General features: G+C 39.1%; 1 protein-coding gene across 5 annotated transcripts in view; it reads right to left on the bottom strand.

Annotated features, from left to right (window-relative positions):
• Nucleotides 1-18022, bottom strand: part of Cul1 (cullin 1) — a 72413-nt gene that overhangs the window by 36787 nt on the left and 17604 nt on the right. For all 5 annotated transcript variants that reach the window (NM_001355551.1, XM_006506189.4, NM_012042.4 and 2 more), the window contains exon 2: nt 4314-4614. In NM_001355551.1, the coding sequence (NP_001342480.1) occupies nt 4314-4453 (140 nt within the window). In that variant the 5' untranslated portion in view covers nt 4454-4614. The remainder of the gene's footprint in view (nt 1-4313; nt 4615-18022) is intronic.

Below are 18022 nucleotides of genomic sequence, written 5' to 3'. Positions count from 1 at the left end.
AATCAGCCTTTTAGTTCTATTACAAGCAAGCCAGCCACAAGTCAGTCATAGCAAGCAAAAGCCTGGGAGATACTCTATCCACTCATTTGGCAAAAACTCCCATTTTCCTTAAAAGTACCCAACATATCTATCTATGACTCAGCAATTTCTCTCACAGGTACCTACCTACTCAAGAGAATGAGTGAACATACGGTCACTCAACAACTAGTACACGATGTTCATAACAAAGTATCTAACACAAATACAAGGAAATAACAAAAGACATACATCACTGACGAATGGATATGCACAATGTAAAACGTCCATACAAACCAGTCATGAAAGAAAGGAAGACGCTTACAACCATTATGCTAAGTGAAAGATACCAGACACAAAGCCATATACTGTATAAATGTTTACAGGATAAGTCTAGAACACACAAATTCAAAGAAACTAGATCAGTGACTGCCAGAGAAGGGGCATGGGGGTGTGGAGATTCAATTCCTAATTGAATCTTTCAGGGGTAAGGAAAATATCCTAAGGGCACTGGAGAGTTAGTTCAGTGGTTAAACACACTTTCTGTAATCGGACCTGGATTTAATCTCCAACATCCATGGCACTTCACAGGTGACTGTAATTCCACCTCCAGGGCATCTAACACAATACATGCAAGTAAAACACCCTAAAACCCTTACTCATATAACTAAACAAAAATTTTATATACACACACTAAATGCAGACACTGATAGTTATAAAACTAAATATGCTGAAAAATTTTAAGTGTGTTAATACTTCAACTAAGCTGTTACTACTTTCGAATTTTCTTTTAAAGACTGCATTATTTTTATGTGTGTGACCAAGAAGGTAAGAGGAAGGTGCTGGGGTCCCCTGAAGCTGGATATACAGGCTGTGTGAGCTGCCCAATATATGTGCTTGGAACTGAACTCAGGTTATCTGAAGTGCAAAAAGTGCTCTTAACCACTAAGTCATTTCTCTAGCCCCAAGCTTTAATTTTTTGTTTTTGCTTTTTATTTTCTGAGACAGGGTTTCTCTGTGTAACACTGTATAAACCTGACCAGGTTGGCCTTGAACTCAAGAGAGATCCGCCTGCCTCTGCCTCTATGCTGAGATTAAAGGTATTACACCATCATACTGGTAGACCCATATTTTAATTGTTTGTTTGTTTTAGTGGAGGTGATGGAGAGATGGCACACATGCCCCAGCATGCCTGTAGAGGTCAGAGGCAAGCTTAGTTCTTAACTTCCACCATGTAGGATCCAGGGACTTAACGCAGGTTGTGAGGCTTGGTAGCAAGGGCCTTTATTAACTGAACTATCTTGTCAACCCAAAGTTGTTTTTGCTTTTAAGCTTTTTTTTTTTTATTTTTGATTATGTCTGTGTGTGTGAGTATGTGTGTGTATGTGTGGGATTACCTGAGAAGGATAGGGATATCCAATTCTCTGGAGCTGGTTACAGGTGGTTGTAAACAGAATAAATGCATTTAAGTATAAAAATACATTTATATTATGGATGCATATTAGACACATATATTAGATATATAATAGACATTTATTTATAAGTTAATTTAAGTATTCTAAAATTAAAGTATTTTAAATGTTATATAACCTGTTTTGATAAGTACTGATATATACTAAAGTTTTAAACTCACATACCAATTAAATGAGCAACTAAACGTTCTGGATCAGTATCAATTTGCTCCATTAAGTTAGCTGAGCTTTATTATTATTATTTCTTCTTCTTCTTTTCCTCCTCTTCCTTCTTCTTCCTCTTCTTCCTCTTCCGCCTCTTCTTCTTCTTCCTTCTCCTCCTCTTCTTCCTCCTCCTCTTCTTCTTCATCTTCTTCCTCTTCCTCCTCCTCTTCTTCCTCCTCCTCTTCTTCCTCTTCTTCCTCCTCCTCCTCTTCTTCTTCCTCTTCTTCCTCCTCCTCCTCCTCCTTTTTTAAAGAAGGTCTCAAAGAGTTTAGGCCTGTCTGGACCTCGCTATGTTGAGGATGTTCTTGACCTCCTGATGACCCTGACTCTTCCTCCTTAGAGCTGATGGAATCATAGACCTGAGTCACCAAGCCTGACTGGTAAATTCTAATTTTAATTTTATATTTGTACAGAATCAAGAAACTACAAATTAGAGGCTAGACAGCTCAGTGGTATAGAATACTTGTAGCTCCTGCAGAGGACCAGTGTTTTAGTTTCTAGCACTGTATCCATAATTCCAGTTCCAGGAGAACAGGTGCTCTCTTTAGGCCTCCTCAGGAAGCACAGATGTGGTGCACATTACATACATGTAGGTAAAACACAAATACACAGTATATAAAAATAAATCTTAAAGAATGTTATAATAGCAGGAATTATGCCTTTTAAAACCTTATAACTTTTACAAGAGCTAGCATAGTCCTTCATATACATTATGAACCAAAACCCAATAAAATTGCTTTTTGTGATGGTTAATCTCCACTGTGGCCAGAGGACTCAGGATTACCTACAAGAAGCATCTCTGGTGGGTACCTGTGGGAGAATTCTAAAAGGGGATTAGCTGAGGAGGAAGATCCACTTTGGATGAGCAGTACCAGCTCATGGGCAGCATAGCACCTTTAGACAGAAGAGTGAGGAGCAAGAGAAGCACGAACACTCATCACACTGCTTCCTGTGGACACTGCTGCCAGCAGCCGCACACTCCTGCCATCACAGTGCCCACAGTAGAGCTGCTTCTCGGATCAGTATCAATCTGCTCCATTCAGTTAGCTGAGCTTTAGATCTTCATTTTTAAAAAAATAAAATAAAATAAAAAGAAGGTCTCAAGAAGTTTAGGCTGGCCTTGACCTTGCTATGTTAAGGATGTCCTTGAACTCCTAATCACCCTGACTCTACCTCCACATCTTCCCTGCTGTGATGAACTGTACCTGTGAACTATAAACACATATAAACTCTTATTTCCTTAAGCTGCTTTGTTAGAGCAAACAGAAAAGTTAATTACCATATTCTCTTAGAACTGAGTAATGCAAATAGGATCATAATATTCAAGCTTTTGTTCTAGGTGTGTCATTCTGAACTGGTAAGCAGTTTTTGCATAGGTAAGGATGGATAGAAAATATTTTAGGACTTTGTGGACCAGACTGTGATACAACTACCTTATTCTCCTGTAACATGATAGCAGCCACAATGAGCATTTAAACCCACTTAGGACAATACTGCCCACAGAACTTTCTACAATATATTTTATTATTTAGCCACTGAGCACTTTGAAATATGGGTATTATTGCTAAGGACCTAAATTTTATATAGTTACTTCTTCGTGTTTACAGGTGTGGTAGTTTGAATGAGAATGGCTATCATAGGCTCATATTTGATTCACAGTTGGAAGAACTGTTTCCAATTAGAAGATGTGGCCTATTTGGAGATTAGTCACTGGGAATAATGGGCTCTGAGGTTTCAAGAGCTCAATGTTCTCCCCATTAGCCCCTCTGCCCCCAAGATGTGTATGAGATGTAAGCTCTCAGTTACTGCTCCAGCAAGATACCTGCCTGCCTGCCTGCTGGACGCACCCTCTGAAACTAACTCTAAGAAAGCTCCCAATTAAATGTCTTTTCTGAGTTGCCTTGGTCATGGTTTCTCATAGTGGCAACAGAACAGTGAAAAGTAACTAAACAATGGTGTAAATCATTACAGGACCTCCCAAGGGAAATCTAAACTATTACATGATAAAATATAACAATGAATTTGTATATAATTTACCTGCATCTTCACACTATACTTTAAACCATCTCTGGATTACTTAAAATGCTTAATTCTACACAAATGCTACACAACAACTGTTACAAGCTCAGAGAATAATGACCAAAAGGGTCTACATGTTTAATAAAGAGACTTTTTTGTTCAAATATTTTCAATCTATAGTTGGCTAAATCTACATACATAGAAGCTAATGATATGGTGGGGCGGGAGTGGGGGGAGGATAATGTTGGTAAGAACCTCAGCAGGTAGAAGTGCTTGCTGCCAAGCCTAAAGACCTAAGTTCAACCCTGAGACCCACAATGTGATGTCAGGAGGAAGTGATTCTTTCAAATTGTCCTCCATGAGTGCTACACACACATACACACACACACACACACAAACATCTGGGGTTACTAGCCAGCACCACCTTAAATATCTATCTAGCCAAAATACCTCTGCTGAAAAAGAGATATAAAAATGAACTTAGAATTTTATTATAGGTAAACAAAGAAGGAAATATGACATAACATTCCTAATAATTCAAACACCATAACACAAAATAATCCAACCCTAGACACACCAACTACAGCTCAAGCAAGAGGATACGTGTAGAGTTCCATGTATCTGGACTTTGCCATGCTTTGTCTGGTATACACCTGCTGAATTCCAGCTCTGAGGTCATCCCAGATCTGGTCAAGACCAATCTGCTTCAGTCCATGAGGATTCTGACTCCTGTTTGATGACATTGTGAGCAATGTTCTGAAGTTGTCCAGTACAGTAATCCTTGTTCAAGTTACAGCTAGTTCTCCATTAGTTGAAAATAGACAAAATCATTCCAAATTTATTCACAGCAGCTCAGAAAGAATGTTCTTTAAGTGTAGAGAGTAAAGTCTCATTGCAGGCAAACCTGAAGATGAAATAAGAGAGAACTGGTCAATTCTACTTTCTGGGGTTGGTAACAGGACAAGACACTGACAGAAACAATCTGTGGGTGTCTATAGGTATTTCACACATTCTCACTTTCTACATGGAAATAAACTCACTCTATGGTATGTATGTAAAATATATTTAGACATTTCATCCAAAATCATTCAACTATTATTGTTCTTGAAAAAACGTTGAGAAAAACAAGTATAAGAGACTGTTGTCGTTCTTTACCTTCTAAAGTCATCAAAGGTTGAAACAGAGCATTGGACCTACATAATAGTCAGACAAACTCAAAAGAAGACACAGCAGAGAACAAGCTTAGGAAATTCCCAGAAAAATGAGAAGAGTTTAGCTAAAAGGTAAGAAAAGCAATGCAATCTCACTAGTTGCCTGTAAGTTTTAGAAATTCTTCACTTAACACTTGGAAAAGCTAACACTGGTAAGTGTGAAGATAAAAGGACATAGGACTTTCTTTTTACAAGGGAATTTGGGAAGAATTATCTAAATTTACAAAGTACCCCGGGTTCCAAGCCTTGAAGCTCAGCTCATACCTTCCTTACTAATCTTGAATTTCCTAGCCTGCAAAATGGAGGCAAATTACTTTCCTGACATGGCTGCTGTAAAATTTAAAGATAATAAAATATATAGAAAATAAATAGAATATTTGACAGTAAATGCTTACCAAATCGTTATGGTATTGTTAATATGGAAATAATGTGATAATATGATTATTATTTATAAGTGTATGGTGCTACTTCAAAACACAATTTGTAATGCTTCTGATGTTGGAGTCACCAATCAAGGACTCTATGGAATACCATTCTGTATTTAGTTGGTACTTCACAGTGTGCACATTCTATAGAATTGTTTATACATATCACATTAAAATGTAGAAATTTTACATAAGTGTTTCTAAGTACAAATCAAAAATTGCCAATTTTTTAATGACTTTACAAAATGTAAATGAAGAAAATGGAATGAGAGATGTCAGCACAGGTTGCTAGTCTACAAATCAACGCATGGGATACCTCAAGTCATTCAGCACACCATATCTTTTCACTAACATGACAAAATTCCACACAATACTAGGCCCATTTAAGGCCCTTGTAGGTCATGCATATAATTTAACTTTTTAAAAAAGATTTATTTATTTATTATATGTAAGTACAGTGTAGCTGTCTTCAGACACTCCAGAAGAGGGCATCAGATCTTGTTACGGATGGTTGTGAGCCACCATGTGGTTGCTGGGATTTGAACTCAGGACCTTTGGAAGGGCAGTCGGTGCTCTTACCCACTGAGCCATCTCTCCAGCCCATAATTTAACTTTTGACTACTGAAAGTTCAATCATCTCTAACATTTATAATGTGATTAATAGGACTAGATATTTTATGAAACTATACCATCATTCCTATCCTAAATGTATTTCATATATTCAAATGTGTGTTCAAATGTGAAACATAACCAATACAATGCAAGATAAAGATAAAATGTTTCCTACACAGTTTCAACTTTTTTTACTCACCTTGGGGGAAATATAGTACACTACCCCACTTGATAATAATCAGCCTTTAGACTGATGCTATAGGATCAGCTTTTACTCCTAAATCTCCCACCAGTTCTTTACCATTTCTCCATGGAGAACTTAGATTTGTCTAAACTAGAATCAACTGTGCAGTAACTTCTAATTCCTACCAACAATGGAGAAAAATATTCTCCAGCACCTGAGTACATTCTCCATGAGCAGCCCAACTCAGAATCGGGAACATCACTTTACCCACCTTTTAGTACTCTTGGGGAGATTCTGATAGAGTGCTATTGATACTGCCAAGGACACTTCACATTGAATTGAATCCCTACTGCTTCCAGTGGCCATCATTTTTATAAACTGGACTCTCATACATCTATCCATCTGCAACCAGCCCTTGTCCCTTCTTAAAGTAGCAGACTTGAAACTGTCAGCCTAATTCCAAGTAAATGGTCAATCCCCAGGACCATACTGTCCTGCAAGCTGTCCTCTTAATATTTACCCACTTGCCTGGCATATGCATACACAAAATATTTTCCATCCTAGCATAAACAATATGCTTGATACATACTCTATGCACTGTCCTCCCTCCCTTTTGTATTCTGTGCCTTCTCTCTAGTTATCCATACTGAGTATTGAAATTCACAATCAACCAATCTGAGGTCCTCAAAGACTTCCAAGTCAGTATCTATATAAGAGGGCAAGTGTAAAGAACAACCTTATCTTACCATTTGTAATATCTCCTAGATAGCCTCACCCTAGTATGTTGTAATTAATATAGCAGAGGAACCCAAATCTAAGACTGAAAGGAACTGTTAAACATAAGCACACTGCAGAAACATCTCAAGGGCAGATCACAAGCTGGTACAGTCACCAATGTAGGCAAATAATCTTAACTTATAGGCATTTGTGAAATAAAGATCAGAAAGCCAATTGCGCTGAGGTGATTTGTAATTCAGGTCATAAAACCCAAGGCAAACCAACCAGTTACACCTCTGTCCTTGCTTCACAGGGCCTTCAAACTTGCAGGGACCAGGAGAGCAGGGCAGCCTGTAGCTAAAGCTGACCTGTATTTATTTATCTCTGAGCAGTCTCTCCACACAGGGCACCTCAGCAAGTTAGGAATAGTCATCAGACCATGCCAACAGCCATATAGGCTGTGGCTTTGGAATCTGCCAGCCTAGGTTATGTGTGCGAAAATACAAGTATGTGTGCTTAATCTGCCTTTATTACTGCCCAATGCTGGTGAGATGAACTGACTGCAAAACTCGAGCAGTAAAGCAGAATACTGGTACCCACAAATGACTGGCTTATTATCACTCTTGATTTTAACACTAGACATCCTCTATATTCTAACATCTAAGTCATTAAAAACCTGAAAATTTCAGCAGATTTCCTAAGTCAGAGTTCAGATAGTTTAAGAAGTAAAGTTTCCTCTTTTCTTATTACACATCCAGAAGGCTTGGGAGCTCTCCAACTTACAGTTAATTTCAACAAAATCTTAGCAAGATACACTTAGGAAATCGGGCTGTTTTCAAGTGCTGTTGGCATTACAGGATTACCAAGCTGGGTGGCAAAACTCCACAAGTTTTTGAGAACACATCATCTGCAACATAATTTGAGAGTGTAGTCCCAACAGCCTGTAGATTAGGTTGCCAGTGAGAGAAGTAATGACACCTAAGGCAGCTATATAGATCTCCTTACACCAAGTCAGTGTTCTTCGGGAACCCTAGCCATAAAGGCTCCTTCCAATTCCAATGGAAGATGCATAGGTCACAAATTCCTGATAGGCGACTAAGGCACAAAACATCACCAACCAAGTACTGCCACAAGTCACAGATGGAAGAATCAGTTGTACCCCCACACTCAGTTGTACCCATTGGCTCATGAAGCCTATGTGAATTACAATAGCTTCCAGTCTTTGCTTTTGTCTTAAAAAGAATAGAACACAACAGTCAAAATAAACAGGCCTAGGAGAAGTGGCTGTATACTCAAAGAGGACAGCCTCTACTCTGCAAGACCTGGCTATCTCAGAGCCACCAACTGCATGAACTTAAAGGTCAGAAACTTTAATGTGTCTCTTCAAGCATCATTCTCCTGAAAGCTGAGCACCAAAGAATATAAATTCTTAACACCTTTAAATACATCTCTACTCAAAGGCAGAATCCATTAACCTTAAGGGTAAACAACTGTGTGTTCATCTCAATTCTTCCTCCAGCCCTCTAGAATGTGTCATACCTGACTTCATTTCTATAAACTGAGACTAAAAACATTTACCAGATGCTGTTGCTGAAGCCAAAGCTGAGAAGTGTTAAAGTGAGATGATTCAAATCAGAGTTGTAACAGGAACACAAGAATTAGGGGTTTTCAAGAAAAAGACTACAACTGCTTTGGTTGATTGCTGCTGGAAAAAAAAAAAAAAAAAACCTAGCAAGACAAAAGCCTAGAGTTAATGAAAAGTACATCTAAATTTTGCTTTTAAATTTAAATAAGACTAAATTTAGCTTTAGTTTGGTCCCTTATTATTTATTCATGGGTATGGTGTTCACACATATATGGATGAAGGCAGGAGGTTGATGTGGTATATCTTCCTTAACTGCTCTCTACCATATACCTCAAACAGGCACAGTTTCTCACTCACTTAAACCCAAAGTTTGCCAATTCTTCTAGTGTAGCCAGCTAGCTTGTTCTCAGAATCATGTCTGTCTTCTGAATGTTAGAATTACAGTCCACCAGTGTTTACTTGGGAGTAAGAACATAAATTCTGGTTCTAAAAACTGTGCGACAAGTGATTTACCCAATGAGCCATCTCTGCAGCCTTAGTACGTAACATTTTAATACGATTAAAAACTTAAATGATCCTGGGCATTACTCGATAAATTATTTTCTATCTCTTGGTCAAAAGTATACACAATACCCTGGCTTTTACTTGCAATGTGGCACATACTTAAGAAATGAACTGTAGAGCTCCGTGCCATCTTAGGTGCAAACTCAGCCGACGGTCCCAAAGTCCCCACAGGTCTCTACATGCCGCAAGCACCCTAACACACCCAGGATCTTGGGATCACTGAGATCAGTGTATGCAGGAAAGCATGTGAGCAGCAGAAGCAACTGAGCTTCTTGGACAGGGTACCTTCTGGCCTTCATCCTCAGCTAGGAGGCGGAGCTGAGACCAAGACCCCTGGGCACCTTCCCCACCAGAGGAGAGTTGGCCTACAGGGAGTGCTCTGACCCCAGGAACTGAGGAGGTGGATCTGAGCTCCAGACTTCTGTGTACTTTCCCTGCAAGAGAAGAGCTTGCCTGCAGAGAATACTCTGACCACTGGGACTCAGTAGAGAGTTGGACTCCCAGGAGTGCTGACAGAGACTAACAGAATCACAGGAGGAACAATCTCCAGGCAGAGATAGCTAGAACATCTAACACCAGAGACTACCAGATGGTGAAAGGCAAACATAAGAATCTTACTAACAGAAACCAAGACCACTAGGCATCATCAGAACCCAGTACGCCCACCACAGCGAGTCCTGGATACCCCAACACACCTGAAAAGCAAGATTCGGATTTAAAATCATGTCTCATGATGCTGGTAGAGGATTTTAAGAAGGGCATTAATAACTCACTTAAAGAAAGAAATAGAGGAGAACACTGCTAAACAGGTAGAAGTCCTTAAAGAATTACAGGAAAACACAACCAAACAGGTGATGGAGTTAAACAAAACCATCCAAGATCTAAAAATGGAAGTAGAAATAATTAAAGAAAACCCAAAGGGAGGCAACTCTGGAGATAGAAATCCTAGGGGGAATAAAATCAGAAAACATAGATTCGAGAATCAGCAACAGAATACAAGAGATGGAAGAGAGAATCTCAGGAGCAGAAGATTCCATAGAAAACATGGACACAACAGTCAAAGAAAACAAAAAAGCAAAAAGCTCCTAACCCAAAACAGCCAGGAAATCCAGGACACAATGAGAAGGCCAAACCTAAGAATAATAGGTATAGAATAGAGTAAAGATTCCCAACGTAAAGGGCCAGTAAATATCTTCAACAAAATTATAGAAGAAAACTTTCCTAAAGAAAGAGATGACCATGAACATACAAGAAGCCTACAGAACTCCAAATAGACTGGACCAGGAAAGAAATTTCTCCCGATACATAATAATCAGAACAAATGCACTAAATAAAGACAGAATGTTAAAAGCAGTAAGGAAGGGAAAAGGGTCAATTAACATATAAAGGCAGACCTATTAGAATTACACCAGACTTCTCACCAGAGACTATGAAAGCCAGAAGATCCTGGACAGATGTTATACAGACTCTAAGAGAACACAAATGCCAGCCAGGCCTACAATACCCAGCAAAACTCTCAATTACCATAGATGGAGAAACCAAAGTATTCCATGATAAAACCAAATTCACACAATATCTTCCCAAGAATCCAACCCTTCAAAGGATAATAAAGGGAAAATCCAACACAAAGAGAAAAATTATGCCCTAGAAAAAGCAAGAAAGCAATCTTTCAACAAACCTAAAAGGAGATAGCCTCACGAACAGAATCCCAACTCTTAACAACAAAAATAACAGGAAGCAACAATTACTTTTCCTTAATATCTCTTAATATCAATAAACTCAATTCCCCAATAAAAAGACAGACTAACAGACTGGCTATGTAAACAGTACCCAACATGTTGCTGCTTACAGGAAACCCACCTCGGGGACAAAGATAGACACTACCTCAGAGTAAAAGGCTGGAAAACAAGTTTCCAAGCAAACGGTCCGAAGAAACAAGCTGGAGTAGCCATTCTAATATCGAATAAAATCGACTTCCAACCCAAAGTTATCAAAAAAGACAAGGAGGGGCACTTCATACTCATCAAAGGTAAAATCTTCCAAGATGAACTCTCAATTCTGAATATCTATGCTCCAAATGCAAGGTCAGCCACATTCATTAAGGAAACTTTAGTAAAGCTCAAAGCACACATTGCACCTCACACAATAATAGTAGGATACTTTAACACCCCACTCTCATCAATGGAAACAGAAACTTAACACAGTGAAACTAACAGAAGTTATGAAACAAATGAATGTAACAGATGTCTACAGAACATTTTATCCTAAAACAAAATGATATACCTTCTTCTCAGCACCTCATGGTACCTCCTCCAAAACTGACCATATAATCAGTCACAAAACAGGCCTTCAACAAAAACAAAAATATTGAAATTGTCCCATGCATCCTATCAGATCATCATGGACTAATGCTGATCTTTAATAACAACATAAATAATAGGCAACATTCATGGGGAAGCTGAACAACACTCTACTCAATGATACCTTGGTCAAGGAAGAAATAAAGAAAGAGATTAAAGACTTTTTAGAATTTAATGAAAACGAAGCCACAGCATACCCAAACTTATGGGACACAATGAAAGTATTCCTAAGAGGAAAACTCATAGCTCTGAATGTCGCCAAAAAGAAACTAGAGAGAGCACACACTAGCAGCCTTACAACACACCCAAAAAGCTCTAGGAAAAAAGGAAGCAAATTCACCCAAGAGGAGTAGAAGGCAGGAAATAATCAAACTTAGGGCTGAAATCAACCAAGTGGAAACAAAAAGAACTATACAAAGAATCAACCAAATCAGGAGCTGGTTCTTTGAGAAAAATCAACAAGACAGAGAAACCCTTAGCCAGACTAACTAGAGGGCACAGGACAGTATCCTAATTAACAAAATCAAAAATGAAAAAGGAGACATAACAACAGAACCTGAGGAAATACAAAACATCATCAGATCCTACTACAAAAGGCTATACTCAACAAAACTGGAAAACCTGGATGAAATGGACAATTTCCTAGGCAGATTCCAGGTGCCAAAGTTAAATCAGGATCAGATTAACGATCTAAACAGTCCAATTTCCCCTAAAGAAATAGAAGTAGTCATTAATAGTCTCCCAACCAAAAAAAAAAAAAAAAAAAAAAAAAGCACAGGACCAGATGGGTTTAGTACAGAATTCTATCAGACCTTCAAAGAAGACCTAATTCCAGTTCTCCTCAAACTATTCAAAGGCACTCTACCCAATTCATTCTATGAAGCCACAATTACTCTGACACATAAACCACATAAAGACCCAACAAAGAAAGAGAACTTCAGAACAATTTCCCTTATGAATATAGATGCAAAAATAATAAAATCCTCACAAACCTAATCCTAGAACACATCAAAACAATCATCCATCATGATCAAGTAGGCTTCATCCCAGGGATGCAGAGATGGTTTAATGTATGGAAATCCATCAACATAACCCACTATATAAACAAACGCAAAGACAAAAAACACATGATCATCTCGTTAGATGCAGAGAAAGCATTTGACAAAATCCAACACCCCTTCATGATAAAAGTTTGGGAAGATCAGGAATTCAAGGCCCATACCTAAACATAATAAAAGCAATACACACTAAACTAGTAGCCAACATCAAACTAAGTGGAGAGAAACTTGAAGCAATCCCACTAAAATCAGGGACTAGACAAGGATGCCCACTTTCTCCCTACCTATTCAATATAGTACTTGAAGATCCTAGCCAGAGCAATTCGACAACAAAAGGAGATCAAGGGGATACAAATTGGAAAGGAAGAAGTCAAAATATCACTATTTGCAGATGATATGACAGTATATATAAATGACCCTAAAAATTCTACCAAAGATCTCCTAAACCTGATAAACAGCTTCAGTGTAGTAGCTCGATATAAAATTAAACAAATCAGTGGCCTTTCTCTACACAAAGATAAACAGGATGAGAAAGAAATTAGGGAAACACCACCCTTCACAATAGTCACAAATAATATAAAATACCTTGGTGTGACTCTAACTACGGAAGTGAAAGATCTATATGATAAGAACTTCAAGTCTCTGAAGAAAGAAATCGAAGATCCCAGAAGATGGAAAGATCTCCCATGCTCATGGATTGGCAGGATTTTTGTTTGTTTGTTTTGTTTTTGTTTTTTCCAGACAGGGTTTTTCTGTGTAGCCCCGGCTGTCCTGGAACTCACTCTGCAGACCAGGCTGGCCTAGAACTCAGAAATTCGCCTGCTTCTACCTCCCAAGTGTGGGGATTAAAGGAATGCGCAGATTGGCAAGATTAATATAGTAAAAATGGCTATTTTGCCGAAAGCAATCTACAGATTCAATGTAATCCCCATCAAAATTCCAACTCAATTCTTCATAGAATTAGAAAGGGCAATTTGCAAATTCATCTGGAATAACAAAAAACCTAGGATAGCAACCGGGCATGGCGGCACACGCCTTTAATCCCAGCAGAGGCAGGCAAATTTCTGAGTTCAAGGCCAGCCTGGTCTACAGAGTAAGTTCCAGGACAGCCAGGGCTACACAGAGAAACCCTGTCTCGAAAAACAAAACCAAACAAACAAACAAAAAACCTAGGATAGCAAAAACTATTCTCAACAATAAAAGAACGTCTGGTGGAATCACCATGCCTGACCTCAATTGTGATAAAAACTGCGTGGTACTGGTACAGTGACAGACAGGTAGATCAATGGAATAGAATTGAAGACCCAGAAATGAACCCACACACCTATGGTCACTTGATCTTTGACAAGGGATCTAAAACCATCCAGTGGAAAAAAGATAGTATTTTCAACAAATGGTGCTTACTCAACTGGAGGTTATCATGTAGAAGAATGTGAATTAATCCATTCTTATTTCCTTGTACAAAGCTAAAGTCTAAGTGGATCAAGGAACTCCACATAAAACCAGAGACACTAAAACTTATAGAGGAGAAAGTGGGGGAAAGCCTCGAAGATATGGGCACAGGGGAAAAATTCCTGAACAGAACAGCAATGGTTTGTGCTGTAAGATCGAGAAGTGACAAATGGGACCTCATAAAATTGCAAAGCTTATATAAGGCAAAAGACACTGTCAATAAGACAGAAAGGCCACCAACAGATTGGGAAAGAATCTTTACCAATCCTAAATCCAATAGGGGACTAATATCCAATATATACAAAGAACTCAAGAAGATGGACTCCAGAACAATCAAATAACCCCATTTAAAAATTGGGTACAGAGCTAAACAAAGAATTCTCAACTGAGGAATACCGAATGGCTGAGAAGCACCTGGTAAAATGTTCAACATCCTTAATCATCAGGGAAATGCAAATCAAAACAACCCTGAGATTCCACCTCACACCAGTCAGAATGGCTAAGATAAAAAATTCAGGTGACAGCAGATGCTGGCGAAGATGTGGAGAAAGAGGAACAATCCTCCATTGTTGGTGGGATTGCAAGCTTGTGCAACCACTCTGGATATCAGTCTGGCGGTTCCTCAGAAAACTGGACATAGTACTACCAGAGGATCCAGCAATACCTCTCCTGGGCATATAATCCAGATGGTAATAAGGACACATGCTTCACTATGTTCATAGCAGCCTTATTTATAATAGCCAGAAGCTGGAGAACACCCAGATGTCCTTCAACAGAGGAATGGATATAGAAAATGTGGTGCATTTACACTATGGAGTACTACTACTCAGTTATTAAAAACAATGAATTTATAAAATTCTTAGCCAAATGGATGGACCTGGTAGATATCATCCTGAGTGAGGTAACCCAATCACAAAAGAACACACATGATATGCACTCACCGATAAGTGGATATTAGCCCAGAAACTTAGAATACCCAAGATACAATTTGCAAAACACATGAAAACCAAGAAGAAGGAAGACCAAAGTGTGGATACTTCATTCCTACTTAGAATGGGGAACAAAATACCCATGGAAGGAGTTACAAAGACAAAGTTGGAGCTGAGGAAGGACAATCCAGAGACTGCCCCACCCAGGGATCCATTCCATAATCAGCCACCAAATGCAGACACTATTGCATATGCCAGCAAGATTTTGCTGACAGGACCCTGATACAGCTGTCTCTTGTGAGGCTATGCCAATGCTTGGCAAACACATAAGTGGATGCTCACAGTCATCTATTGGATGGAACACAGGGCCCCCAATAGAGGAGCTAGAGAAAGTACCCAAGGAGTTGAAGGGGTCTGTAACCCTATAGGAGGAACAACAATATGAACTAACCGGTACCCCCAGAGCTCGTGTCTCTAGCTGCACGTGTAGCAGAAGATGGCCTAGTCAGCCATCATTGGGAGAAGAGGCCCTTGGTCTTGCAAAGATTATATGACCCAGTACAGGGGAATACCAGGGCCAGGATTCGGGAGTAGGGCCGGGGGAGTGTACAGGGGACTTTCGGGATAGCATTTGAAATGTAAATGAAGAAAATATCTAATAAAAAAATTATTTAAAACAGTGAAGTGGGGCTGGAGAGATGGCTCAGTGGTTAAGAGCACTGACTGCTCTTCCAAAGGTCCTGAGTCCAAATCCCAGCAACCACATGATGGCTCACAACCATCTGTAATGAGATCTGATGCCCTCTTCTGGAGTGTCTGAAGACAGCTACAGTGTACTTACATATAATAATAAAAGTAAATCTTAAAAAAAAAAAAGAAATGATAAGTTCGCTGGGCGTGGTGACACACGCCTTTAATCTCAGTACTAGGGAGGAAAAGGCAGGCGGATTTCTTGAGTTCAAGGCCAGCCTGGTCTACAAAGTGAGTTCCAGGACAGCCAGGGCTTATAGAGAAACCCTGTTTCAAAAAAAAAAAAAAAAAAAAAATGAAGTGAACATAAAAAAATGTACTGTAAAGTTATTCAGACCTAGAGAAACTTCTACATGTGTATACCAGACTTTGGCTATTTATAAGAATATTTATATGAATAGGGAAGACAGTTCACATATCTACTAGCAGAATTCACAAATAAGCTATGTGATAGCTAATGAATTAGTTACCTATTTCACTGCTATGACAAAATACCTGACATAATTTAAAAGAACAAGAATGCTAGTCATAGTTTCAGAGGTCTATTGGGCATCCTGGCTAGGCAAGGCTGAATACCAATCACCTTCAGGAGTAGTTTTCTCTCCTTGATTAATCCTTCCTAGAAAGGTCCTCACAAATGCACTCAGAGGTGTGGTTTACTAATGTCACAAGCTCTTCTCAATCCAATTAAGCTGACAATCAAGACTAGCCATCACAAGTCTACTTCTCATCAACCTGACACCCAAACATATCTTCCTTGGCACTCAAAGTGCTCGCACCCATCTAATAATGCAAAATGCATTCAGTTCACCAGGATTCTCCAGAGTCTTCACAGTTCCTACACTGTTCAAAGTCCAAGCTCAATTTCCTTTGACCCTCAAGGCAAACTCGGCTGTAAGCCCCTATAAAACCAAAAACAAATTATACAATTCTAGGATACAATGGCACAGAACTTTTAACAATCCTATTCAAAAAGAAAATAGAGACAAAAAAGGATAGGACCACAAGAAGACTGTTATCTAGAAGGGAAAGCAATTCTCAGAGAGCTGTATAGTATCTAGAGCTTTGTCAAAGGGCTTCAGCACCCACATCTGGATGATCTTCCTACTGTAGTCCACCTGGGCTCCATGTTAACATGATTTTATCTGTGGCCTCTGCTTTCCTTGGCAATGTGCCAAGTTCTTGGCATCTCCAACAACAGGGTTACACTTGACTTTCCAGTTTTATGCACTGCAGGTGCTAACTGAAGGATCTTCTCATTCTCTCACTGATTGCCTGGCCTTCCAAGATTTCCTTTGAAGTCTGGGTGTATGCTCAAAAATCTCATACTCAGGCATTTTTCCACACAAGAAAAGTACACATCATGCATTCAAAATTTGTCAGACTGGGGCCTTTAGGATAAAAATCACATTGGCTTTGAGTACTACATAGTTAAGCATGGTGAGATAAAACTCTAAGGTGTCCCTATGGAGCAGGGTACCCCTAAACGTACTCCTCAAGGGAAAGTTAACTGAATTCACTCTTCCTTACCCTTGAGCTTGTGATGGTGGTATTTGACTAATTCTTATGCCTTCAAACTTTTTTCCTATTGTGCCATGTTGAGCACTATTTTTAATGCTCCAATCTCTTCAAAAGCCATATTCCCTTGGCCTCTACCTTCATTTCTTTTCTATAAAATTTATAAAACATTTAAACTATAAACTAAAAACTATAAAATTTCTAAACATTTGCACTCTACTTTTTACTGACAGTTCTCTGTATACTTGGCTCAAAGAAGCCAGCAATACCTCAGCCATAGAGCCTGAATGCTGGCCTGCCCTCAAGTTCCTCTGCCAATTAGTCATTCACCATTATACTTAAACTCTCCCAATCTCAGGACACAAACAAAAATGAAGGGAAGTTCATTGCAAAATCTCATCTGAAAACTCCTTGGCAGTCTTTCCTTCCTTCTTTCTCCCTGACTTCCCAGGTTATAAAGGAAAGCTCTGTTGGTCAACTCAAAACTGAGAGAGCACCACTTTTTCCTTAAGGCCACTTATACACCACACCCTTTTCCCCTGGGCCCTCTGAGAAGGGTATCTTTTACAGGCCAAGTCCAACCTCCTGATTCATCTCCCATCCATCAAATAAATATTATTTTTATATTTCCCACCCTGGTAAGAGAAGTCATTTTGATTCTTATTGTTCTTATCGAAACATAAAGTCAGTTTTATTAATCTTAGCTTTTTCAGTTATCTCTTAAATCCATTCAGTCTCTTCACACCCATGACTACTAGAGGTTGGGCACTACCTCCACCTGGATTGAGGGTCTTCATTGCTCTCACTGACATCTTGCCCTTCTAATCAACTTTCTAAACTGCTGCCCCAGAAAATCTCCACAGTAGAGAAATATACACTTTGTTAAATGATTTAATCCTAATCTTCTACACCTGCTTTTGATGTACCACCTCCCCAACCATTCTCAA

Source organism: Mus musculus, chromosome 6 (assembly GCF_000001635.26).
Source record: "Mus musculus strain C57BL/6J chromosome 6, GRCm38.p6 C57BL/6J".
Taxonomy (NCBI): Eukaryota; Metazoa; Chordata; class Mammalia; order Rodentia; family Muridae; genus Mus; species Mus musculus.
The sequence above is the reverse complement of the archived record's forward strand: the minus strand, read 5'-3'. Positions and strand labels throughout refer to the sequence as shown.